This window comes from Diplotaxodon limnothrissa, linkage group LG14 (assembly GCF_057381915.1).
Source record: "Diplotaxodon limnothrissa isolate DT_005_m linkage group LG14, D_limnothrissa_male_GT1.1, whole genome shotgun sequence".
Classification (NCBI taxonomy): domain Eukaryota; kingdom Metazoa; phylum Chordata; class Actinopteri; order Cichliformes; family Cichlidae; genus Diplotaxodon; species Diplotaxodon limnothrissa.
In genome coordinates this window covers 37324388-37352374 of record NC_140609.1, presented here as the reverse complement: position 1 = coordinate 37352374, position 27987 = coordinate 37324388, and the positions used below count along the sequence as shown (strand labels likewise).

The 27987-nt window shown below is 41.0% G+C and overlaps 1 protein-coding gene across 1 annotated transcript; it reads right to left on the bottom strand.

Moving 5' to 3' along the window:
• Positions 1 to 58: 58 nt before the first annotated feature.
• pak4 (p21 protein (Cdc42/Rac)-activated kinase 4) lies at positions 59 to 27516 on the bottom strand. The gene is made up of 11 exons (XM_085370313.1): positions 27284 to 27516; positions 14390 to 14617; positions 14004 to 14209; positions 12547 to 12751; positions 11753 to 11986; positions 11069 to 11527; positions 10040 to 10173; positions 8410 to 8536; positions 2246 to 2371; positions 2025 to 2159; positions 59 to 837 (listed from the first exon to the last, which is right to left on the bottom strand). The coding sequence occupies exons 2-11, from the start codon at positions 14588 to 14590 to the stop codon at positions 682 to 684; spliced, it is 1983 nt and encodes a 660-aa protein (XP_085226439.1). The 5' UTR covers positions 14591 to 14617; positions 27284 to 27516; the 3' UTR covers positions 59 to 681.
• Positions 27517 to 27987: the final 471 nt, after the last annotated feature.

Sequence of the window (27987 nt, the reverse complement as noted above, 5' to 3'; positions counted from 1 at the left end):
ACAAGTGATATAGCTCTCTATGTTCATTGTACTTCAGGAGAAAAAGAAGAAGAAAATTCATCTGAAACCACGACTCCAGTGTTTACTTTTTCACTTAGTGTACGTTTGCTTGTTTACGACAGGAAATTAGTGTTTTTAAGGCTACAGAATAAAGTCGGAGCCACAAGATTTCCTCTCTCAGTAGTAAGTTCTGGCTGTGATGAGGACAGTCTCCGAATGCAGGAAAAAAAAAAAACGAAAGAAAGAAAATCGGCTTACAGATTGTCCAATAGTGATGTTAAAAATCAGCCAATGGGCTCTCGGCTCCTTCAAAGCATCAGACTGGTGTGCAAAACCTCACCTTCACACCTCGAATCCAGGTAAGGGCCACAGATAGGAGGAAAAAAAGATCCACAGTTCTTAATCTTTCCAATTGAGGCTCTTCAGGTAAAAGTGTTTACAGGAGGCTCCTCTGCTGCTCACACACACATGTATGAAACACACAAACACACACACTCCACCTTATTGCCTCTGTTTGTTTTATGGAATTCACTCTCGCAGTTCAGTGACTCACAGAGGATACTCCTGCACACCCTGTTTTCACGTCTCCTGTCTGTGACCTCTGAGGGTCACTCCTGTGTGTGCAGGAGTATCCTGTAACACCATCTCCAGAGTCCAGGCGTCTTAGTGGCGCGTATTATCTCACTTCATCCTGTTCTGCCGCATCAAAGGCACGATGCAGGACGGCGGCCCCCCCTTCGACAGGAACGGGTGCTTGAGAAGCTCGCTGGCGGTGGCCCTCTGAGCCGGGTCTCGCACTAACATCCGGTCCAGGAAGCTTTTGAGCAGAGGGGAGACCTGGGAGAAAAGAGACATCCAGGTGTTACTGATGCTAGAGTTAAGATTTTAATTGCTTGATGCCAAAACATCCAGCTGTTAATCTAACAACCAATCAGATGCTTCATTTAACCACATTGGTTAGTTACTCACAGTTTACTTGTTTTGTTAAAACATGAATAAAAGTTGAAGCTTGTACTTTAATGTTTACCGATTGTGTTTAGATGCTGATGAAGTTACAAGCCCCAAAGGCAGGAAAAACACTGTTACAAGCCAAAGACTCAAATATTTTAGTTCAAAAACAGTCTCAAACTGTTTTTATGTCCCTGAGAGCAGACATGCCTGATACGGTCATCTCAGGCACATGGAAGCTGCACAGAAGCAGCTTTTTTCAGACCGTGTGCACCGAGGGATCCAGAATAAATAAAAGTAGTATTATTTTGAATTGTGAATCATGTAGAGTTACTCTGGGAGTGCCCAGAATTAAAAATATCGAGAAGGAAATGAGAGTCTTAGCTCCCTTTGAACACTGCTTTTAATCTGAAAGCGTACTGCCCTGATGGATGTGATACTCTTTAGCTCGTTTTGATGCATTCTCAATCATCCAGGTAGGTAAATCTCCAGAAGTTGCTTCTGTTCATCTGGTGAGTTGTGTTTTCAGTGGGAGAAACGTTTCATCACTCATCCAAGTAACTTGGACTGACTGAAGAAGTCACTTGGATGAGTGATGAAACGTTTCTCCCACTGAAAACGCTACATCCAGACGAACAGAAGCAACTTTTGGGGACTCTTTAGTTCAGGTGGCATCAGCACCAGGACCTGAGCCAGGCCACAGATAACTTCTGTCATTGTTGCTTGATGACACAAAGTAGAAATCAAAGTTGCAGATTACTGAACACTCCTTTCACCTTGCATGTCATTTCGCTCATGCAACATTAAAATAAGGACAAATTATAATCACACCTGTGTTAGCAGTGGCCATAAACACCACCACTCCATTCTTCCTCTTGTGGAAGCAGAAGTTCTGCTTTCATATAAAACTAAAATTTCTGTGCTTTTGATTGTGTTTCTGTCACTAAGGTGAAACTGCAACACTAAATTCTGCCAACTCAACTGTGTTTCATACAAAGGCTGGTTTTATTAAAAGCTGATCTGTCTGGTTTATTTCTGGTGTTTTCAGCTTATTGCCCTTTCTTCTGTTGCTCTACCTTGTGCAGATTCTTCAGTTTGGGTGGCAGGTTGTCTCGAATCATTTTCATGGCTTTGAGTGGCGGCTCATTGAAGTACGGTGGCTCCCCATCCACCATCTCTATGACCATGATACCCAGAGACCAGATATCCACCTGGACACAGAGAGGAGAGACCACCAGTGAGGGGTGGAGACAAAAATACAGGTTTATCCTGACAGACAACACAGCCAGAGTGTTACCTCTGGTCCGTAAGGTAATCTGGATATGAGCTCTGGTGCCATCCAGTATGGAGTTCCAACCAGAGACTTCCTTCTCTGAACTTCCTTAGACACCTGTGCACAGAAACCAAAGTCGGACAGCTTCACCTGCAGATGGAAAGGAAGGAGGAGAAGAAGACAAGAAGAAACAGGAACATTATTGTTAACATCAAACAGCTTTTCTCAAACAGACTTTACTTGAGCGAGCAGCTCGTGCTCATTTTGAGTCTCATTTGTGGGCAGTCCCCATAGCTCTTATCTTGAACGCTCTGTTGTTGCTAAACAGCTGGTTCCAGCACTTCCTGTGTCATGTTTCCCCACCTAGTGACTTGATATCATTCACTCACCCTACAGTCAGAGTGTAAGCTGTATATAAAAGATGAATGAAGTCTGATGTTCTCCACACAATCTGACCAAAGAAGGGATGATACTGAGCCAATGATGATGCCCTGGTTCATCCCTCATGTTCACTCAGTTCAATAAAAACTAACAAATAAGAGTTTACAGAGACAGAGAGCTGAGGCATGTTTTCCCCAAAACCTCTATAGAGTCAAGGTGATCCCAGCTGGGCACCTTTCATACCTGGAAGTTACAAACATCTTTTACGGTTCAGTTATGGGTCAGATAGACGCCAAAGGCTAAGACTGCAGCTACCTTCAGATTAAGATGGTGGAGTTAGTGGACTGAATTTGAAAGTGACTTTAAGCTCAGCTGATCTGAAGTTCTCCAAGTGTGTGTGTGCAATTATTCATTCATTTGTTTAGATAAGTGTGGGTGTACTTTCCTGCCTGCATGATGCACACATATACAATCTGATTCTGTGTAAAACACCACTTGGATACTAGATAATAGACTCCTGGTAACAGAGCCAGAATGGTTATCGGTTTACTGTTTCAGCCGCATAAAAATAAATATTCACACAGTTTATCTGATGAACCACACATGACCTCATGTCAGTCAGGCATCGCTGCCATCCACACCTCTTTCTGAGAACGTTTTTGCATGGCTGCACACTCAGACACTGAGCCTTGTGCTGAGTGTCTGCCACAGTGCTGGCTGCTGGGTTCAGATTACTCACAAAGAGAAATGAAACGGCCTGTTAGGAGAAGTGGTTCACACTGCACATGTGTGAACACCACCATACACAAACATGAACACGATGGTCACTGAGCTCCAGCAGACGATACAGCACAACCCAGAACAAAAACCCACTGCCTGACCTTACCGTAGGAGGATGAAACCATCACACAAATGCAGCGCTCAGAACGCAGGTGCATTCAGACGCAACGAACACTCTCGCCCCTCTGCCGAGAAACGCTTCTTGCTTGGCTGATTCTGCTTCCCCTGCCAGGCCAAACCACAAGCAGCAAGTAAAACCCAGCCCAGCACCAAAACACCACAGCTGCCAACAGGAAGCGCTCCGTGAGAGAACGAGACCACCCAGAGAACTTCAAACTACGGTTTTCAAATAAGCAGACCGCTACTTCCCCCAGAGCCTGCATGCACGTCAGTGCTTCATGTTTTATTGTAACCCGTTTAGGTTCATTCAGGGTGCTAACAGATGACACTCTGACTTGATTTTTTTAATTTACTGAAACTTTAACTACTAATACAGATACTGGAAATAAAATGACTGCATAGCTAATCGCTAGGATGGAGCAAGACATCCTCTGCTTACAACGGGGAAACAATTTATTCTGGGAAGTGTACTCCTTAGACATGCCACTTTAGACTCATGTTAACCTGAGCCATGTTTTTAACTATGAGGCTGGTTTACAGGCAATAAAACGGTGAGAATTTATTTATTTTTGGTTATACGCTTAAACTTGTTTCTTCTAAGAAGGTTGTGGGGGGTTTATACTGTTTATTATTACACTGGTAAAGAAAAATATTCGTAGAAAATCATTTAGAGGACCTGCCACCCTTCATACATTTGCAGTCTTTAGACATGTACGGAAGTTGTGCTTTCAGTTTTAGTGCTGTATGGGTGAGTATTTTATATAGTTGAGTTTCAACAGCATTCCGTATTTAGACTAATAAGATTTGTCAGATGGTGATGATGATTTGTGTGGGTGTTAAAAGTTTTGCATTCAAGTGAGGTAAATTTCCTCATCAGACATTGAGCACAAGGCTGCAAGCAAACATCTGCGTGCCCACCAGTATTTTGGGACCATGAGGACTTCTCCAACAGAACTACAGCGAACCAACACAAACCCTACAGATGGACTCCAAGTCTACTTGGAAAAAAGGAGAACAGGAATGACTCATCTGTGGTGTCCATCTGTGTCAGTAAGCAAATATAATCCCTCCCTTAGAGCCCTTTTCCCTCCAAAGATGAAATTTAAATAATAATAATAATAATAATAATAATAATAATAAGCTAACACTTTGTGTTTGTAGAATCTGCAGTGTTTGAAAAAGTAGCCAACACAACATACAATAAATAAATGAAACAATCTGAAGGTCATTAGAGCTACCAAAACACTACTGGAGACATTACAATAGAAACATTTCTGCCATGTTAACGCTCGTTTACTCATTATATTCTACTGCAGCAAACTGTGGACACAGAGTCTCACAGGAAGATTAAACAGAGCTGGCAGGTGCTTTATCTGTCTCACGACAGAGTAGACAAAGCGCTTTGGTGTCACTGCAGACAAACGCTTGGTCATGCATAGATCTGGAGGCCGAGGGGATGGCGAAACCACAGCTCATAAAGACATCAACCCACAAGCATTCATCAGATGTGATCAAGCGCAAAGTGGTTTATGCAGAAGCATCAAATGTGTGACTTGCACAGCAAGTGCGCTCTCAGAAGAGGCTCAGCAAAGACCTCCGTCTGTGTATAATGTATACGCACTACACTGTATAAGCAGGCTTCCTCTCATTGGAATTTATTCTAATTATTAAACGTGAATTAAGAAGTGGTGGGCCAACTCGGCCCTGCAGGGCTGAAGAGTTACAGTGAAACGTGTGGTCTTGATTGCAGCTTTAACAGCTGTTACAGACAGCCTAGCATCCGTGATCTGAATCTGCACTTTCTGACTAAAGGGGTGTGAATCCAGATCAAAGATGATTATGAGGTTATGAAAAAAAGGAAAGGTGGCAAACTGCTGAGCTCCAGTTTAATAATTTACTGTATAATAAGGCAAATGGTTGTTCTGTGCTGATGAGCTATTAACTGAGATGTGAACAGAATTACAAACAAAACCACCAAACGACGATGATCACAATGCCAGGAGAAACTGCAGGTGTAACGACGCCAGAAATACACGGCAGCCGCTTCTCTACAGGAACAGCACAAAAAACTTTTCTAATGAGGAACTGATTTTTGGGCATTTCATCGTACACAATATAGAGCCTCGTCTTCTATGAAGAAATGTGTGTGGATTTCTGCAGAATTTTGATTTCATGATGTGATGAGAGAGCTACAACACACACAGTGAACGCATTCAGCGTCACGGTTACATCAACTTATCCTATGTGAGAAAATTCTGGCAGCAGTGATATTAAAACATTAAGTCAGCAAGACCTGCAGAGTTCTTCAGTTTTAGAGGCACAGTTCGCTTGTGTGTGTGTGTGTGTGTGTGTGTGTGTGTGTGTGTGTGTGTGTGTGTGTGTGTGTGTGTGTGCGTGTGTGTGTGTACTATGACACACCAGAGGATGAGTTCCTTTTTTTATTGGTTTAACTGTGGTTTCATTTTCTGTAGAAAGTAGAAACTTGCTTGTCACCAGGCAGGAAGCGATTGGGCATCTGTCTCAGATGCAGTAGTGGTTAAGAGGCATCTGGTTCCTTTTTCTAGCTGCCATTTTATTTTAACTCATGCAAGAAGTGGGCTTGGTTTTGTCAGTGGCTGCAGTGCATCCTGCAGAGTTTGTGCACCTCAAGAGACTAAATTTAACTAGAAGGGATAAAGCTGCACCACTACGGGCGCATGCCATAGTCCTTTCTCACAGCAGACAGCGTGATGCGCTACAGCAGAAAACAACTCTGATAATGCTATTAATATTAGTGGTTAGTGCATTCTGCTTAAGTAATGGTTTACTGGGAAACCCCCACCCTCACATTTAAATAGAAAAGAGTCATACTTCAACTGTGCTCACTGTATAACTAGCTAATAATTAATAATTTCTAAATTAAAACTAAGAATAAAAAGAAAGGAGAGACAGCCTTTTTGTTAAAGGGAATGAAATTATTACATAAAAGTGTTTTACATGGATATGAACACAGGCCTGGGTTGAAATTTCTTCTCTTCCCTTGTTTGAAGTGTTTGAAAACTCCTCGTATTTGACATTTCAGGCTCATCTCTACTCTGAATGTCTCTACATCTGACTGTTCTGCCCTTTCTCTATATCTAGTACACTTTCAACGTGGCAGGTATACTGGTGCAGGCTGGATTAAAGGCAGTGACAAGTTTGACAGTATTTGGATGAATGTTTTCTTATATTTTACCAAAACACTTTTTCTCCGTTTGAGTGACTGCTGCCTGCTCCACTCCGTGTGCAGTACATACGCGGGCATGTTTATTTGGCTAGCTTTGACATCAAGGCTTTTTCACATCTCTTAATCATGAAGTTTAACCATCATGAGTAAGTACCAAACGCCTTCACCTCAACGTCAAGCATAAGCCCAAAGTCCTAAAAGTCTTAATCCTTAAAGAGACCTATGGAGAGGTGAGCCAGCCACAAAGCTCTACCTCATCAATTGACAGTCTCACGCTTAACGTGTTTTATTTAGTTTAAAATGGTTTCCTGTGACAGATTAATCCGACACTCAACATGCAAATGAGTAAACAAAAAAACTCCCCCCAAAAAACTGCAGCCCACAAGTTGCCCATTATGTACAGCCCCATACTGACCAGACACATTTACACAAGCACATTCAGCAGCTGTGAGCTCTTTTCTGAATAGTAAAAAAAAAACCTGGGTTACACTTGCTAAACTGAAAGTGCACCACATTATAAAAAATAAAAAATAAAAACACTGTGCAAACTCCAGTAAGGGAACTGAGGGTGGGGGTGGAGAGCTCAGTGATCATAGGACCAGAGAAACAACACCCCTGTCATAGAAGGATCTGTCACTGTGACCCACATAATCGAGTGGAGGACAAGTTTTAATTCAAGCCGTCCCAGCCCCAGTAACGCTCAGGAGATCAGCGAGTTCTGTCTATCGATGGGCTCTCCTGCCCTCTGCAAGCACCGCCGAGGCATACGAGGGTCTGAGGGGAAACGAATCTCCTTTGGTGATACTTCAACGGTCATGTGCAAGTCTATATTTAGACATGCACAACATTGCGATTTATGATATTTGTGCTCTTCTTCGTATGACTAATAGAAGACGCTCGGTGATAAAAGGTCTGTTACAGTCTTTTGCTAAAAAAGTGCTTTCTCAGCAACTACGTTGTGGTCTGACATAAAACCACAAGTGTGAGGCCGTTGTTTTAAAAACAGAACTATATGATTCACCTTCCTGTGAAACTTTGACCGATCAGCTGGCTGGGGTTTCTCTTGTGTTGCTCCAACATTTAAAAAAAACTGTTCGGTTCTATGGAAAAAACATGTCAGACATTCGTACATAATTTAAAGCAGTTCTTCGTTGTTTAGGTTTTAATTTCCTCAAAATTATTTTGAAAGGTGAGTCCCTGCAAACCAGCTAACAATTGCCAATCGCGACCCCACCGGCAGGATGACCAAGTGGCATTTAGCTGCTCTCTTATTCAGTGACTCAAATCCCACATTCCTTCAGAAGACAGTTTTTGTTCTGCTCTGGAAATCCGCTGTGAGCTGAGGGTCGCTAACCAGAAACCAGAGCATTTGGAGAACCAGTTCACACGCTGATGTGCGGAGCTCACTGAGGCTGCAGAGCTGGGCGAGGTTATCATCGTAAAGTTCTTTTCATGAGAGGAACTGACATGAAAGTCAGCTGATTATCGCTGATATTTATTGTCACAAAGCGTATGCAGTACTATGACTTTGTCTTTTTGCATTTACAGATGCACATGCCAGAGCAATGGCAGAGAAATACAAATTAATTCTGTGGAAAATGTTGACAACATCTGAACGCTTGTTCCTTCCGGAGAAGTTTTATTGAGTGTTACGCTGCAAAACAGGAACTTAAACTGATTCTTACAGAAGTGTAGTACATACCCGTCCGTCATGAGTGAGGAGGATGGAGTCGCTCTTTATGTCTCTATGGATCACACCCTGTGTGTGAAGGACAGACAACGCCTTCAGGACGGACAGACACACTGTGGCGATCTGCTCCTCATTCATCCTGCAGACGAATAGAGACACCAGTTTTTGTGATTCAGTTCACAGTCAGGAGTGAAAAGTTCTTGAGCTACAATAATACGCATCACACAGGGTGTCTACATGTAAACACAAATGCAATTTAAGACTTCAAGACCTCTTTTAGTACAAACTTAAGATATTAAAGCTAAAACACAGTCAGTTCCAAATAACATGAAATTAAATTATCTGATTAAATTTAAGAAAATTGACAAAATTAGCAAACAAATCATTGTTTACTTAAACAACATCACATTTTCTGACCTACAACAATCAGCACAGTTTGTTAGCATTTTCACAAGCGGGGCTTAAACCCTATTCACTATTCTCTGGTCATATGTTAATAAATTTGAATGTTCCTACTTCTGTAAACTAACGAGCAAATTGGCTTCCTCTTCATCGTCATCATTTCTATCAGTGTACTGCAAGTCTCCAGGCCTAAAATAACCACCTGCCTGGGCAAGATTTCAGTGACTTTGGTAAATAAGACCTAGAACTGTTTCATTAGCTCATGCAGGTTATCGGTCTTTTACCGTTAAGCATTTCTGTATATAAAAACAGCAAGATGAGGGTGGTGAAACTAGCACATCCATCATGATGTATTACCTAAATGTTTTCAGAGGGACAGAAATTATTTACGTGACATGACAAAATATTCCCATCACACCAATCCAAATTTACTTCATGACATTTATAGAAAAAAAAGCCCCTATGCGTTTTAGACTTAGATGATTCAGTCTGCCAAACACTCTCACTCCTGTTGCGTGGAAAACAATGTAAAATGACATAGATGCAATGCAGTACGTTTCTGTGCTGAATAGATAGGAGACAGCGCCCCCTTATGGCGGAAATCATATCTGGTGAACAAACAGCTTAATAAGGGGCAGACGTAAATGGCTTAAAGCATATGAAAAAGGAATATAATGGGTACAGTGCCTAAAGTATTTTGGTTTCTTTCAACTAGCAAACATTGCAAAAAAACAAATCTATACAGTAAAAAAAATTGGAACTAATTTTCTCCTCCTTAAATTCCAGCATTCAGTCCTCATTAGCTTGAACACTGGAGCTAAGCTAACAGAAACTAGCTGACATCACCTTTTTTCTTGCTTTACTTCACCGCCTTACAGCTAAAGTTTGTATTCATTTTGAGACTTTATTAAATCACTCATAAAGCCTTGAACGGCCTCGCTACTGGTCATACAGCAAACATGGAGATCAACATGTGCACACATGCTTGCATCAGTGCCAGACACTTACATAGGCTCTACGTTTATTCACTGCATACGCATAAATTAAGGTTTAGCGTGTGTATATATTGGTAATTAATATCACTATTGCAGCTGGGAGAACTCAGTAAACCCTGAAATGGCTCAGTGATTAGAAAAATGAATAGACAGGTGGATTTTTACTCTTATTATTGTTATTATTATAGCCATTTAATACTGCGAGGTGCTGCATAAATGACTGATGTATAAAGTTTCTCTCTCACCTTGTGTGTGTCACGATGTCAGTGAGCGCTCCTCCCTCCATGAACTCCATGACGACCCAGAGCTCATCCCCCACCAGGTAGCTGTTATACATCTCCACCACGTTCTCATGGTGATAGTCCCGCATGATCACCACCTGCAGTTACCACACAGAGAGGAAGGATCATCACATTACTTTGATCGCACTGAAGCCCTGCCTCGTCACTCATGAAGGGAGTCCAGTGTTTAAAATCCAAGGCGGAAATCTGCAACTGAGGTGAAGACGAGATGGAGCGTGAACCCCACAACGCTTCAGGCGGCAGCGCAGGCTGCTGAGATGTGTCTAAAGGCGACTTCTTACTTACTGTATTGGTTTTATCTTGACTCGAGTGTGGGGAGAGATTTCACGCATTTCCTACCACTCTGATGTATTAACATAAAAATCTGTGTTTGGAAAAATGCGCTGGTGTCAGGAAAGCATCAAATATTATTTTTAGATTTGAGACTATTAAAAAAAACAGATCTGTATGAACAGAGAAAGATCTCGTCTCCTCTCTGGTTCAGCCAGCTTTCTGAATGCCTCTGAAATACAAACGCAACATTTGTATTGACAATGTTTTACCGTGCTGATTAAACTGGGTTAAATTTTGATTGTTTATTGTGTTAAAAACATATCAAACTTCATAAATTTTAAATATACAAAAACATAATTGAATCTGACTGAGGATGCATTTTGGTTTTATTTAGATTTAACACAGTGTCCTAACTTTTCTGGGTTTGTACGTTTACCATGGACCCTTTTCAAAATAAAAGCCACCTAAAACCTCATACACTGCCTTGTGTAAATTTTCAAAAGTATATCAATTACAGATCTCCAGAGATCAGTGACCTCACAGCTGGTTAAGGCAATGGCCATCAGTGCAGTAAAAAGTGCAGAGCAAACGAGCCAACTGGAATAACCAAACGCTCTACATTCCCTACTTCTGTGTACTTTTTGCCATAATCTGGCATGTTAACTCTGACCTTTTTGAGTTACCAAACAGATCTTTTACCTCGTTGAAGAGGAGTTCTCTGCGCTGTTGTTTCCTCAGGTCCATCTTCTTCACGGCGACCAGTTTTCCTGTGGTTTTCATCGTAGCGATACACACAATCCCTGTGGAGCCCTCACCAATCTTAATGTAGTGATCCAAGTAGGTCCGTGGATCGCCCGGATCGACCACCATCTGCAGTGCTGCCCTGAACTGCTCATGGGAAACTCTCTGGGGTTCCCTCTGTGGTGAGCGGCCCTGAGGAGGAGCACCCGATGCAGCGGGCCCAGAGGGTACAGGGGGTCGTGGGGCTGGAACGTTGGGGTGAGGGGTGTGCGGGAGCTGGGAGGACTCGGGGGCCAGGATGGGGTGCGAAGAGTGATGAGGGTGTGGGTGGCTTATAGGGGGTTTGGAGCCAGAGGAACCTCGGACGGAGCCGCTAGAGGGGCCGTTCTGAGGTGAGGACTCATGGTGTCGACCCACCTGGAAAAGAGAGCCAAACTTAAGCACAAACTTAAATCTAAATGAAGCTTTTCTGTCACAACATCTTCCAACATCTCGTGAGGTGCACGAGTGTCAGGATTATTATGGAGCTATGGTAACCGTCACAAAGAAAGCAGCTAAATCTGATCTGGAGATCTGCCAGCAGGCTCAGTTTAGACACGTCTGTGATTTTATCACTGGTTCCCTGAGGGTTCCCACCCCTACCTGTCCAGTGGGGCTGCGCCCGCCATCGCTCTCTGTCCGCGGGTATGTGTTAAACGGCCGAGTGGCTTGTTGAGCAGTTTTCATCACTCCCTCAGACATTGGCAGATTTGGGGTGCGTATGTTGGGTCCTGAGAGAGGCCTCTTGTCTCTGGGAGACTGAGGACTGCTGTCCCGTGCCACATAGCTGGACTTTGGCCTGTGGTCACCAGGCTGATCCCGCTGAGCCCCATGATCCTGAGGAGAGGGAAAAATCCAGAGAAAGTAAATTAATGGGAAGTACTCACGGAGAGACCGACAGAGAGGAGGTGCTTGTACTGCCTGTTACGCTTTTATTTTCTGTAATATTTAATATAAATGGTGAATGGAATTGCACTTACATAGTGCTTCTCTACTCTGAGCACTTAAAGCACTTTGTACTACAAGCCTCATTCACCCACTCACACACATTCATACAGCGTTTAATTCTGTGGCTAAGCAACTTCTATAAGAATCACTATTTTGCGAGAGTATGTGGGCTAAAGGAGCAAGGGGTCAAACTGAACCACAATCAACCTTTTGTTATAATGTTCATGTCAAACATGCCCAAATTTCCAATCATGATATCAGTGTGAAGCAAAAGGCTTCAGATTACTCAGTTTCAACATTTTTCCACCTAATTTTGGATAAATGTGATGACGCCTTCTGTTTGTGAGGGGGGAGTCAATCAGAAGAAAACTGGGCAAGAACTGAGCATCAAACAGCCTTAAAAATAATAATACAGCTGTGAATGTGAATCCAGGTTCTTCGGTATCTACCTGGTCTCTGTCCCGAGGCCGTCTGTCTCTGTGAGGGGGAGGAGGGGGGCCTTGTCTGTCCCTCTGGGCTCTGTTGGGCTCTTGACCCCGGGGCTGCTGTTGGGGGCGGCCCTGGATCACCTCATCTGTCTGAGGAGGACGGACTCCGCGCTGACCTTGGTGGCCGGGGTCACCTCCGCTCTGCTGGTCTTGTCTGAGTCGGTCTCTGAAAATCACATCGACACAAATGTAAATACAGAACAGATTTATAATAACTTTATATTATTTCATTAATTTGCATTTCTCTTTTATTTTGCATTTTATTTATTTTCAAGTTGTTTCCAGTTGAGTTTTTACTGTTTGAAAATGTTGAGTTTTAGTATTTTTACTTATTACAGTTTATTAAAGAGGGTGTTTGTCAGTTCAAAATAGATTTTATGATATAAACATAGCTTGCAGTGAAGACAGATGACTCACGGTCATGTTGACATGCCAAATCTGAATGAACAAAAGGACTGAAGCCTCATTAGGCAGGTTGTGTCAAGAAGAACGAAAGCAAAGACATTTCCCGTACAGTTTTCTTTCTGTTTAATTATTTTTTGTAAACGGAGGTCATTTCAGTTAAGTGAAAAAAACTATAAAGGGGTGTGGTATACATTTTAGTTATCCCACCAACAAAGATGGAAAAGCAATTATCCGAAAGAAGATCTTGCACTTAAATAAAATACAAAAATAAAATAACACAAAATAAAAAAACACAGACAATATCTTTATTTTTTTCCTTTGCTGCAGATGTTTATTGAGACTGGGATGTCCACATGACTGTGCTGACAACCTGAAAAAATGCCACGTAATAAAACAAAACAAAAGATAAACAAACAGAGTAATCAAAAACTGAAACTTAACACAAAAACTACTTAAAATATAAAAGAACATTTATGGTAAGTACACAATATCATTTCAGTATAGTTTAGATTTCATGACAATTTACTAAGTTTCTTCACTCCTACTTAAGTAATCCAATACTCATGAGTAAGCTTTTTTTAGCTGGTCCTGAAAACATTTGGTCTGTAGGGAGTAATGGTGCCTTCCAGAGGAAGTCAGAATTGAAACACGCCCTTATCTCAGCCTCATCAACCCGAGTTAACAATCCAAAATGGTGGCAGTGAACGTAAACAGTATTAAAATATGTAAAACTTGTAATCTGTACTGCCACTGTTGTGCATTTGTGACTCACTAAATAAGCTATGGATAGTCCAGAGATTAGGATGCATCCATGAACGTGCTGCAGTGGTGTTTTGTTTTATGCTGTATTGGTAGCAATGGACGAATTGCTCTACCTTGCTAAGAGGCAAAACAAACCCTGCTTTTCCATTTTTTCGCACTCAACAGTTCCGGCATCCAACGTCCGAGGAATCTGGAACGAGGCAAATGTGCACGATTATCACTCCACGGGGAGCTGTAGTTCATCGTCTCACCTGTCTTGTCTGTCTGAGTAGTGTCTGTGTTGAGGATCTCCGTTCTCCTGCCCTCCACCTCCTCCTGAAGAGCTCGAGTCCCTGCGAGGGTGTGTTGGAGGACTCCCTCGCCGCAGGGAGTTGGAGCGAGTGACGGACATGGTGTCGAACTCATCCAGCAGCCATGTTAGAGACTCTGTTCCCATCCTGCTGCCGCGTACGATGGTCTGGAGATTAAAAAAAAAAAAGGAGGATGCATTACAATCTGTAAAGTTAGCAGGTTACAGGGCTGGCAGCGTGTGTTGTTTTTGTATAAAAATGACTGAAAACTACAATCACGAGAATATTTTAGATCGTCTATCACTAAAGAATCAGTATGATAAACTCAATCTCTGATTTTCGCTCACCTTTCGCGGTTCTACAGTAGTGATGATGGTCGCGTCGATAAAGGGTTTGGGCCTCTGCGCCGTGTCTTCGATGAGTGACTGCCATTGCCGCGGCAGCCCGACAAACTTCTGCTCCTGCTCGTCAAAGTCCGTGTGCACACGGTGCTCAAAGTTGGACGGAGCTGAGATCTGGATACGAGACTTCTTCTTTTTGGCAAACATGATGGCAGCTGTGGCCGAGCATCAGACCTGTGTGGAGGAAGGTGGAAAGGGATGAAGGCTAACAGAAAGTAACAGTAAGGAGAAAATGCAAATGTAAAACTCCCAAGTAAAATATGTAAAACACACATGCATGCTCACATGCAGCGACGCTCGAAAACAACTGCTGTCAAGCTTTGAAAGTCACATCTCATTTAAGGGTTTTAGAGGCTGTGGATGAAGTCTTCTCAATGAATCACTTTCTAAAAGTCTCAATTTTCTTGTCATGGTTTTAAAATGCCTCGGGTTTAATTTGCATCGTATGTTTGATTAAGCTCCTTTTATCATGTGTTCTGTTTTACCTGTTCTTTAAACACTCAGTTATACCATTTCTTTATTTTAAGTTTTCTTTTTTCATTTATCATATTTAAAGCGCTTCTCTCTCTCCCCCATGTGGCTCTCTGTTTTATGATGAACCTGATGAAGTCCACAAACTGAAACCGGTCAGTCAAATAAAGGTGTTCTACACAGTAAGAATTGCTGGAGCTTCAAGCTCGGCAGAAGTAAACTCAAATATCAAACAGTTTCAAGAAATCTGCAGGTGATAACCGGGTGTTTCCTACCAATGTTACTATTAAGACAAAGCAAAAGTACTTTCAGTCAACTCTGAGAGCCCTCGTGCTTTTTTCTTAGCAGATATTTTTATTCGTAAAAAAGTATTTAAATCTTTGCTTTGCTTGTCAGTGTAAATTTGTGTGTTTTTGGAGAGACAGACTCAATTCGTTTTTAAAAACACGATTAGGCTGAAACAAACATACTAATCGAGTCATCTTTTGTTGTACTGCTTTGGCCTCTCGCAGACGTTAATCGAGAGTCAAATGATTCAAAATCCTGTTTCTTTTTAACCATTAATCAAATGTGATTTTTGGCCAGTTTTGGCAGCACTCGCGGCGTGTCACGTACATACTCTGTAGTGAGTCATTAACAGCTCACATTTTGCCAGATAAAACAGACAAATACACGATTCTGCACTTATCACTTAAAAATAATTGTGATTTCAACTTATCACCGTGTGCAAGTGGGAGGATGTCTCAGAACGCCCTTTATCTCATCCTGCAACATTTTCCTTTGAGGACTCATATTAGATGGCCATAAGACGACGAAATAAAGAAGTGGTTTTAATATTTTCGATATTTAACTTGTTGGAAGGACTGTGAGGCCCGACTCAGGATTGACACTCGCTTTTTACTTCAGCTGAGGGTTCTGCCATCCTGCTCCCAGAAAAAGCCTCCACGTGTCCCTGATACTTGACAACATGAGCACAGGCCCACGTGAGGCTCAACAGATCGTGCAAGTGGAAAAAAAGCCATGTAATAAACTGGCAGTCTGTCCCGCCAATGATGTTTTCTCATGTTTGACAGATGTCCACACTTAGCTAGTGACCTTAATAAAATCACCTGCTGTTGTGGTTGACTGAAACAAAAACCAGCATATGTTAGAAAACAGCAGTCTGGATCCAGTATGAAAAGAGCCACTCCCTGTAGTCAAGCAGGGGAATCAGGTAAAGCAGGTGACTGACAGGTGAGGTGGAGCGGCGTGCTCATTACATATTTAAAAAAGTCAAATCTGAAAAGTTCCCACCTCAGCGAAATCACCTGATGATTTTTTTTGATGTACTTAATGAAGCGGTGCAAAAAATGTTAAAATCACAGTAAATGTTTTCTGAACTACACAGATGTGCTGAACCAAATCAATTTTATACCCACTCCAAATATCACAATCTAAAAGGCTAAATCTTATTTTCTTCTGTGTGATTTTTGTTTCTGCGAACAACATTCAGCATCAGTCGTTGTGATTTGCTGCAAACGATCCTCTGCTTGCATATAAAGACAGAAGGTAGAGCCTGATGGGTCCCTCTCAGCACTGGCATTACTCCTCACTGTCTTTTGCAGTTCTGGTTATTCATTATTAGTCGTGTTCATTATTAGTTTAGTTGAACAGTTTAAGTGATAGGGAAAAGTCTGAATCCAACAACAATCCAACAACCATCATTGTGTGGCTGGTTTGTGTACCATCACCACTCCGAGAGTCTATGACTAAGAAAAAATTCAGTTGTAGTATATTTATAGTAGGACAGTAAAATCTTACACGGCTTCATTGCACAAGAAGGATTCTGAGGATGTAATGACTCAGCTGGCTTGTTAAAAACAGCTGCTTTCTACAAAATACTGTGCTCATTCGCTCCATTTGCTCATGAAAAGAACAAAAAACAGGAGAAAGTCGAAAACAAAGTGATGAAAAAGATGCTGGGATGTAAGGATGGGGGGGATAGAGGGCGTGATGAGGCAATTCAGAGGGCGATCTGGGCGGGTCACAAGTTAACAGAGCATGAGTCATGTTGCTGAGCTCACAGGCTGCTGTGGTAATAAAGTCTTTCACAGCAGGAGCGTTTGAAGTGAAGTGAGACCCGCCTAGAAACACACTGAGAAATGAGAGGTTCAGAGCCAACGACGCAGCACAGACAGAGGACATCAGTACAGAAAAATAAATCAGGATCAACGTCGGCAAAGAAAAAACTAACTGTACCTACAAATAGGGCTGCTCAATTAATCGAATTTTAATCACGATTACGATCTGGGCTTTCAACGATCATTAAAAATGACTGAGCCGATTATTAGCCCCTCCCTCATTTATCTGCGACACCTTAAAGGCCGGTCCGTGAAAATATTGTCGGGCATAAACCGGTCCGTGGCGCAAAAAAGGTTGGAGACCGCTGATTAAGAGGACCCGAGGGAAGCTCGGAAAGCTAAGCAGAAGTTATTTGGAGAGTGACTGCCGTTGGTTAAAAAGAGAGTTTAAAAGAAAAAAACTTCAGTGGTGTTGCACACTATTTTATATTCTTTTTTTAAAGTCATTGTTAACCCTTTAAAGCCGGTCAGAGCAGCACGCTCCGTTTTGCGTAACTATTGTTAAATCCCTGTAGAACCTGAACCGTGTAAGCTAGCACAATAATTTGTTTTGCATATGAAACCGGAGGAGTTGTACTTACATCTTATGCCATCAGCTTGTCCTCGGTCACGGTTTCGTTCCACATATAGCTTTGCAAAAATTGCATAAAAAGCGCTTGCAGGAACAAAAACATAATATTCCAGAAACACGCTTTGCCGTTCCTATCAGCTGTTCGTAACACTTCCCAAAGTGAAATGATGCACATGCTGTTTTCTTTGCAAATTTGCATCATAGGATTGTTTTTTGTTTTTCCTGCAGTATATAAAAATTGCTGTATCTCCAAAATAAAACTATGAAGACACTCAAAATAAATTTCCTGTTGTTGTAAACTATTTTTTGCAACTTTATTGTATTTAAAGTTTTGAGGGATAAACCTCTTAAATTTCTCCAAGTAGAAATATATGTAAACAAAACAAAAGCGATTTTCAAATTTTTTTTGTAGTTTATTGCACTTTTTTGCAATTTATGTAATTACTATGGACTTAAAGCATACATATTATTAAAATATGGGCTATAACAGTTGTATTGATGTATAGCAACTTGAAATGCTCCCACAAATGGCACTACAGCATGTAAAAAAATAATATAAGCTCTGGTGGACTTGGTTCTATAGTAGGTCTTAAAGGGTTAAATAAATATCGTCAAATAATCGTGATCTCAATTTCAGTGAAAATAATCGTGATTATCATTTTTGCCATAATCGAGCAGCCCTACCTACAAAGTACTCTAAGCATTTTAATGAGCACACAAAATGAAAATAGAAATAATCAAGAACTAAAGGAAAACCCAAGGACTAAAAAAAAAAAAAAAAGTATTCCAGTCAAATCTTAAAACCTCACTCGATTTGCCAGATGTGCGAAAGCAGCCGATGAATGGCGCAGGCAAATGTTAAATGATGGATCAAAGTAGAAATGCTCATGATCTTCAAATGTTCAATCATTAAGTTGATTGAACATTTATTTCTTGTTGACTGTTCCCTGTGTGCCGGGGATGAGCGGGTGCTGTAAACACAGGAGGTTCAGGTATCTCAGCATCATATTCACAACTGATGGGAAGATGGAGTGTGAGAAACCGGTGCAGCTTCCTCTTGGTCCTGTTGTTACTACAATATTTTATTAATAAATACCTTTTATTTTACCTACTTACGAAAATAAATTTTAACCTTAGCTTGATGCTTCCTTACACCCTAGGGAAAGACTCACAGTCTCTTCCTCCTAGTGAGGAAGAAAGTTTATTAATTCAACATTAACACTGGATCAGAAGTCAGTACCAGCAGATAATCAAAACCAAGGTATTGGTATCACATTTCAACTGGAAAAAGTCATGAGCTCCATTTAGTTACCCAAAAACGAGTCTGCTGGGTTAATCCTCAGAGATCGGGTGAGGAGCTCGCAGTAGAGACACTGCTCCTTTGTGTCAGAAGAAACAAGCTAACGAGGTCCCGGGGAGGTCTAACTAGGAGAGACCCTGAGGTAAATCCCAAACTTGCTGAAGAGATTATATATCATCTGGACTGGAAGCACAGCTATAAAGGAACTGGAAACTATTGTCCGTTTCCCCCTCCCTTCGACACCTGCAGAATAACCTCTAGGATATCTGTCAAGAACAGCATGATACTAGCTACCAGAGGTCAGACAAGTGAAGCAGGAAACAAGAGAAACATGAAAGACAAGAGATGATTACAACCATCAAAAAGCCATGTATGCAACTCATGACAAATATAAACTTCAATGAATTTGAGTGGGAACTCCGAGCAAGCTTGCCTCCACCAGTGTGTGAATGTGAGAGTGAATGAATAGTGGAATTGTAAAGCGCTTTGAGGGCCCCGAAAAGTGCTATATAAATGCAATCCATTACTATCATTATTATTAAGTCACAAGTCTATGACAAGTATGCAGTTATTTAAGAGAGGTTGAGGTAGGTGAATTCCCAACACAGTCAGATGGGATGCAGCAGATCTTAAAGCCGACGGCTCCTCACATGTGGTGCATATGAGAACGGTTAGTAAACGAGCGTCATGTGTTTTGCCTCCCTTGCACTCTATCCAGGAAGCTTCCCCTTAAAACAAACCAAGTATTTCCAGTAATATGAACGTGTCTGAAAAAGGCTATTTCCTCTTGATAGGATAAAAAATCTAATGAAATGAATGGTAGACAGATCAGCTGTGATTTATATATGCAAAGCTGTTCTCTCAGTTTTCTAAACAGGATTATCAAAGACAGATTCCATTGGAAAAGAGATGAACTAAGATGAAAACAGAAAGAGATACAGACTCATTACCAGTTCATACTGTAAATAAGAACCAAGCTTTAGAGAAAAGTAAAAAAAAAAAATTATTTAAATTAAACTCTGTTCTGTATTTCTATGAAATAATTTTCAGTGCTCAGTGAAATCTCACAAATAATCAAATAATTTAAGTTTTTCTATATTTAGTCAATATTTCCTTGCTTTAAATTCAAGTATTTTTCCTTCATCATCTCTTATATCAACAGCCATTGAAGTTACAGGACAACTATAAAAATGTAAACTGTAAAGAGAGATCCATTTTCAAAGGTCATTAACCTATTTTTTTTATTCTCTTCTACGAATTTTAGTGACATCTGTACAAGAAGCGCTTGTTATGTTTATGTCTCTGTATGAATGACTGGAGAAGGTCAGGAGGAATTAGATTAGAAGTCTGTCGCTATCACCATTTCCAAACGCTGATTCAGTTCCTAAAAGTAAACAAATACAAAATGGTCCAAATTTCTTCAGCTCCAATAAAATGATCACTTCAGGAGTTAGTGATGTTGGACTAGCTAACTACAGAGCTGTGGTTAGGCTAATATCAACACATCAGAACAGGAAAGTGGGATGAGGGTTAAACTGTCCTCAATAAAAGTTCCTGTTGAGGGTCCCTGATGGACAAATGCTGTTATTAATATGTTGCTGTGTGGTTTGTTTTACTCGGAAGCTTATTGTCCACACTGAAAACTGTGAGACCTACTACGCATGCATACTGATCACAAAACTTTTGAGGGGCCGAGTAACAGTTTTTGGGAGCTCGCCTCTGTTCAAATAACACGACATGAAGAACTGCAGAACCTTAAAATACGAGAAACAGAGTCAACAAGTCAGCATTTCACAAGCAGACAGGGAAAGCTAACACTGGTGCTAATGCTAATAATGCTAAAAAACAAACAACAGCATCTGGAAGTCATGTGTGACAACAGCCACTCTTATTGCTTTAGGTTTAGTGAGCAAAGCTGAAGCATGCAGACTTTTTTTGACCAGATCAAAAATTTAGCTTCACACTTGAACACATATTCAGTTTTTTCCCTGGAATCCCCACCCAGCTCCCAACTCTGGATTTAATTCCCATTAGCAGAACTGACTCGCAGCTGACTTGCAACAGCACAGTTACAACATGGATGATAAATGCCTCTTTCCAGTTATAATGAGTCTGGTGACAACAGGGAGAGGAGAATAAATCACCACAGAGGCCTATCATTAGTGTTTGGGCTGAGACACCAAAACAGTCAGTCAATGCATCTGAACTGAAAGGAACTGAAAGAAAGCACTGCCTAAAGGAAGGATAAAAAGTTATGACAAAAGACTGAGGAGGATTACTACACTACAGTAACACAAACCTTATACTCCTACATTTAAATACAAACAGTTATCTGACTGATTAAGTTGTAATATACAACAAAGCACAGGGGCCTGTTACATACAGGAAATCAGTACAAAAAACACATGTGAGGGCTGATAATGACATTGAGCATCTCATATTTGTGGCGGTCTGGCCTTGAATCAAAGAGCCCTGCGGCTTTCAAATCCTCTGCTTTTTCTTTCTCTTGCATTTGGAAATATGCGGAGCTCTGAGCCAAATGGCTGTGGGTAAAAAACAAGATTTTACTGCGGCCTTCAAGAGCCAAGAAATGATAAGATTCATAAGTAACAAAGGCCGAGTGGCAAACAGTAAACAGATTATGGAGCTCTGACCTCAGAGATCCCGTTTGATTTGAGAGCAAACCTTCTTCTCTCACAGGTTGCTTCACTGTTGCATGAACAAACCTAAGTGTGTGGGCGCAAAGACAAAGTTTACATGAAAGGACAAGTGAGTCCAGGCATGCAGTTCAATCAGGAGATGATAACTGCACAAGCCTGTCAGGACAAAATAACAACAGAGATGAGTCAGTAACTCATTCATCCCAGCACACAACACAGAATGAGCGTGTTAAAAACGGTCCATTCAAGTGCACTAACCTGAAGAATAACCAGGTACATTTTTGTTTATCAAACAGCCAAACTTGATGGAAAAATACTACTACTGTTATGTAAGGGGATACAGGCTCACTGCCTTAACCCACACTTTCTGTTATATATGATCAGTGAACAGCTGATTTGACTGGATCTGAACTTAAACTAAATTACAAGACAGACAGCTGACAGCCTGCCAACACCTTAGCTACGCGCTGCCAAAATCAGACCAAAGGAGAAAACTCCAAAGACAAAGGTGAAACCATGAAAGATTGTTCCTCATCTTCACCTTTTGAAATCTTTAACTTCCTCTTGACAGATTTTGTTGATGGAAGGATCTCCTCCTGTCACAGAGACACGATCTGAATTAAACTGCAAGTTTCAGCTTTAAGAAAGGGGTCAAAATAACAACAACAACAACAACAAGAACATAAATATAATTAATGAAAAAAAAGACTGTTTATCCTTTTTTCATGAATGCTGGAAGACAAAGTCATAAGTGACAATTAAAAAATTTTGTTATACTATTCATAAAAGGTCTCAAACTATTGGCACAAAAATAAGTATGCTTGTTAGTAAAAAAAACATTTTGCTGAAGTTGCATTTTTCTTTGCATATTTCTTTAACATCTTGGCCTATAAAAGCCCACTGATCTCAAAACAAACACATAAATTAATGTGTTTGGAGACCAAACCAGACACCACTCTTCTAGCTTTTACTGTTTAAAAAAAAGTTGAAATAGAGAATACAGAAAATATATAACAGATATGAACTTCAACCAGAGGTTAAATGCTCTGCATAATTTAGCAGCCAAGCGGGGTTTTTTTTGCAGAAGTGAGTAAAAGTTTTAACTGAGCTTAGTTTGAAAAGCAATTTCATTGTATGCAAGTAAAATCTGCCTAACAAGCTTTTCGATATAACGATATATATCGGATGACGATATAAAAACATCTATCGTTTCATTTTACGCTATCGCTTGTTTCGTGGCGTCGCAAAATAAACGTTTACGGCAATATTTTTTCATCGTTTTGATGGTCACTGTAGTGGCTATTTTAATTTCTTAAAGTTCTCTCTTTCTTTTATATTTAATATAACCACACTACTGACGGACAAGCGCCTGTTTTTATGCGTTGTCGTTAGCAACAACGACGGTAAAACCATCGCGTGTCCGCTGGTTTAGTTTACACATAAACCTTTCACAATAAAGTTCAAGATCCTTTTGAGACTTTTCAAAATAAATTGAATCACATGAAAGAGTATGAAGGGTGTTTACAGATGAGAAGCCAAAAAGAGCCGCCAGGTGCTAAAAAAATAAACCATACACTCAAACGTTGGAACAGGCTTTTCCCCGCAGCACACCGTGTAATAAATGCTTACAAAGAAAACGGCATGTATAGTTTCATGCATCGGTTAAAACATTCGACTCCAGCTACATGACGCCCAGCTGGAAACACTTCACGCAAGTGGAGCTGCCCGAGATTCACAGAATTTACAGAAAATTTTAAATTTTTGTGATTTATATCGTTATCAATGTCTTATATCGGGATATGAGATTTTGGTCAAATCGCACAGCCCTATTTGATCAGAGATCTGAATCACTCCAAAACAATCTCACATGTGCAAATGGATTAAATAAACTGGACAACTAACATCTAGGCAGCACATGGTGCGGTCATAAATATTTGTCCACCACCACAGTTGACTTTAAAACAAAGTCCAGACTTTCTGCATCAACTGTTTAGGAATTACACAGGCCCAGTATTTCTGGACCTGACTGTGGCTGGCACAGCTGGGCTGGACAGGAAGTGTCCCGCTTGGTTGAGCTCTTGATTGTTTGGTTGTCACAAATAGGCAAAATGGGACAGGACTGCACTGCATCACCCCCTCAAACATCTATAATTTGTCCTCTCTGAGCAAAACAAGCACATCCCTCCCTAAACACAACAATCAGTGTAGTTACAGCTCCCCTGTATTTTCCCCTCCCTCCTACTGCAAAAAAAAAAAAAAAAAATCCATCTCTCACCATCCTCTCACCCCACCACCCGCCATTTAGCTCTCAATCTGCTCCCAAAATTCCCTTCAATATCTCCATCTCCCTGTTCTCCTTTTCCCTTTAAGCGTTTTCCATCTCCTCCCCCTCCTTAATTTAACCTCCTCTGCTGTATGCCTGGCTGAACCGTGAGAAAGCCTGTCTGGTCAGTGGGGCAGAGCCGGGCTGATGAGCTCTGGACGAAGCTGCTGTCCTCCGGCCTGTTTCACGTATTGTACATTATGGGTGGTCTGCACTCTGAGAGACATCGAGAGGCGGTGTAATGACGGGGACCGCACTATGAAAGGCTGCTTCTGAACTGGCACCAGATCCAAATATACAGTACACAGAGGGATTTGTTAGGAATGATCCCTCTGATTGTACTGCAGACATACGTTTGATGTGGCTCTATTTAACTTACAAATGTCTCTCTTCTTCTCTCTTTCTATAAACAGCATCAGTTGGCTAAATGGCAGTCACAGTCCATTTATGATGGAGCAGTATGAAAAGCCTGATTTTTCAGTGGTTATTTAAGATAAAGCAAAATCTTAAATAGCACCTGAAACAGATTTTAGGTTCAAGTCTTCCTGATCAAAGGAAAATCACAAGGACTTTGATTTTTAAGAAGTTACTGAGTATAAAATGCATTTCTTTTCATCATAAATAACACAGAAATGTCTATTTTCCTTTTAAATCAGGTAGCAGCGACTCTTTGCCTATATGTGAAACATTCGTACCATTTTCAGTTGGAAAGATACTATAAAGTTAATTTTTATTAGTATTATTCTTTTCCCCTCTAAATTTAACTAAAGCTATCAACAGGGTGTGAAAAAACAGCCACTATGACTTGAGGAGATATCAAGAACAGATATCAAGTACAACCACGCACTAGCACTTTGCTGCACTTTGATGCAATACCAATTTGCACCACAAGATAGTGAAACAAGGTAATGCCATCATTATTTAAGCAGTCAAATCATTAACACATCATTCTATTTAAGAAAATGCAAAGCCTCCCTGAGATGAAAACAGAAGTATAAAAAAACAACAACAACAACAACCCAGCAACACATATCTGGAAACATCACCAGAACTACAGGTAAAACACTGCCACCCGCCAGTGGATGTTATATTTTATTGGCATAATTAGTTAAGGACACCTGCTCTGCATGCATTACAGTTTTTTCCCCTCCAAGCTAATTGTTTTTCTCCATTCAGGCATACCTCACATAGCTAACTTTCTAAGGATGCACTTACGGCACTCAGGTGTTGATAAACTTCAGAAAGTCAAACTATATCTTTAAGGCAGCGTTATAAATTAGACTATTATGCCAAGTAGCACAGATGTTCATCACCCCATGTAGTAACTTGTTAGTCAGTGACCTTCCTGCAAAGAAACCAGTATTGTCATTTTCACCAACTAAAGACTAATATCTATTTTCATTAATAAAACACTTAAAAATAAGCAGAAATTCAGATATAATGATGTATAACAATGTCACAATCTCGCTGGCTTTACCAAAGAAGGAAAAAGTGCCGCAGTTAATAAATTCTGAAAATATGAAAGTTACATTTGCAAGTAAGACCATTCAGTTTTGCTAATGTGGAGTAAAAAAGTCCCTCAATCTATAACAAAAAACCCCTCAAACAAAAAAAACCTTACAAATAATTAGATATCAGATCAGTTCTGTACATTTTTATTTGGTTTTCACAAGTTTGAAGGCCCCTTCAAATATTGCTGACCTATCTTAAAGCTGTTGGACCGTGGGAATATGTTTAATTAAAGCACAGGAACTCTCATGTTTACATGAAGCCACAATGACTGATAAACGCTTTAAATTTAACAGCCAGGCACATTTTCTAGGGCTGAGGTATTAAATTATCTCTAAATGATACCTGGTAACCTGCAAATGCAAATGGTGGAGTACAGAGTTGCCAGGCAAGAACAAAAAACTCACCCGAATGTTTGTCAGGCGGAAATTTCTCACGCCTTGTATCACCAAAGCTGAATACACAGGTAACAACTCTGGAGTGAGATGGAAAACAGAGGGGGGTTTAAAGAGTGAAGCACCAGAAAGCGAACTGCAGGGTTCTGATTACCTCTGCTGTTTGCTGGTAGTTGTCACTGTTGTTGTGGTGTGCTTTCATTAGCTTTCTTCTGCAGAATCAGGGCTGATAACTAATAGCCTGTACTCTCACTACTGCACACACACACGCACACAGATAGAGAGAGGACAGTACTTCTCTGCCAAAGTTTCTCAGATTTACAAATGCAGTGCAGAGACACAGCACACTCTGTGACCTTGGAGCTCCTGACTGCTCTCACAGCGTCAGTCTGTTCATAACACGGAGTTTATATACGACAGTCTAAACTTCAGCATCACCGCAGGGGCCAACAGAGGTGTTGAACATGCACCTATTATTGTAGCACTTTTTGCCCTCCAGAAAGCAGAATAAGTGGCTGAAATACACAAAACTCCATACAACCCTGAGACCATGACTGAAACAGGTTAATACAACTATTATTAAGGCTTTTCATGCTTCTCTTTCAGAGAAGTAAGATCAGGCTCCGAGTCCTGGACAAATTTTAAAAAGAAAGAAAGAAAATAAATAAATTATAATTCCAGTTGAAAAATGCACAGGCAGCTGGGTTACCTTTCTCACCAGAAATCCCGCACTTCCCTGATATTTTTGGCTATGTGATAGAGAAAGAAGCATTTTAAACTTAAATATAAACCCCACTTGAAAAAAAGCCTTAAAAATCACAGTCCCACTGAGCTTCCTGCAGTGGAAGGCCTAAATGGTTTACATGTGGGAAAAACTGCTTATCCTGAACCTTCAACCTAAATTTTATTACAGTTACAGTTTTATTACTCATTATTTTACCCCTTGTGAAGGAGCCTAATATTTTTTTTTTAAATAAAAATAAAACAGTGCTAAAATTATACTTGCACCTCACGTTTTGTGTTCAGGTCCCGCTAAACCAAGCTTCCTCACAACTCTTACCACAAACACAGGTTCACAATGACTCGCCATCCTCCCCCTCTTATCTCCATGTGTCACCAACACTTGTGCAGAGAAAGACACATGAGTGGGACAGCGGGGTCCAGCAGCTGTCCTGACAGCCGCAAACATGAGCGGTGAGCAACAGGTTTGAATGGGAGCAGCGGGTGGTGTGTGTGTGTGTGGGGGAATCATCCCTTGCTGCTTGCTTTCTCACTGCCCCCCTCCCCTCCTCACTAGGCAAACAATAAAGTTATTATGCTTTTTTCCTGACTCACAGTTAATCCACGCGGGGAGATTTCAACAACAGAGTTTCGTTGTTCGGATTAACTTTCCAGCGCAAACAACCCAGCGAGGAGCTGCGCGCTTATTCAGTGGCTTTACACGCGATAAACGTAAAATTTCACACGCCGTTCATAGCGGAGGATACTCACTTTAAAGCACAGGTACTCCGTTTATCCAGCAGGAAACACTATCCACCTGATCTCATGTCGGAAACGCAGCGGAGGACGAAGGGAAAGCACACGGAGAGGATCCCTGCAGCAGCCGCAAAGTTACTTCCGCGGAGAAATCCAGCTCAGCTCCGCGGAGCGCCTCTGTGTCTTTACTTAAAGACACAGCGAAGTGGACACGAGTGAAGACACTCAGCGCCAGCGTGAAAACACAGACAAACACAGGAACGCTGTAGCTCCCGGCCGTAAAAACTCAAAATGCGTCGCAAACCCGGCCCAGTATCATGACGTCACGGGGAGAGAGACGGAGAGAGGGAGGGCGAGATTAGCACGGGTAAGCTCGAATCTATTCACAACTTTATGTCCTGCCTGCTTTTAAATAAAAGCCGTTAATGTCCCTTTTTTCTTCCACTCCCACGCTTTCCTTCCTGTCACACACACGGAATCTGCTGTCACAGGTGTTGTTACCTGAGTTGTCACGTGATGCAGAAGACCTGTCATTCAAGGAACCCTGAACTGAAACATCGAGGATTTTTTTTCCAACTTTAAGTATTTTGTTTTTTACCCATAAACACTTCAAAGTTTAATCTGTAACAAATATCTTCTTTTGTCCACCTTTATTGTTCATCATTTAAAATACCAACAGTTTCAAATAGTAAACTATGTGGTATTTATTAGTGAAACCA

Bases quoted from the DNA above. Each gene is read 5' to 3' on its own strand.
- pak4 (XM_085370313.1), bottom strand. From the start codon at position 14,590: ATGTTTGCCAAAAAGAAGAAGTCTCGTATCCAGATCTCAGCTCCGTCC. The intron at 10,174-11,068 runs GTAAAAGATCTG...TGGTAACTGCAG, and splicing joins GAGAACTCCTCTTCAACGAG to GTGGTGATCATGCGGGACTA. The intron at 2,160-2,245 runs GTAACACTCTGG...CTCTGTGTCCAG, and splicing joins GATTACCTTACGGACCAGAG to GTGGATATCTGGTCTCTGGG.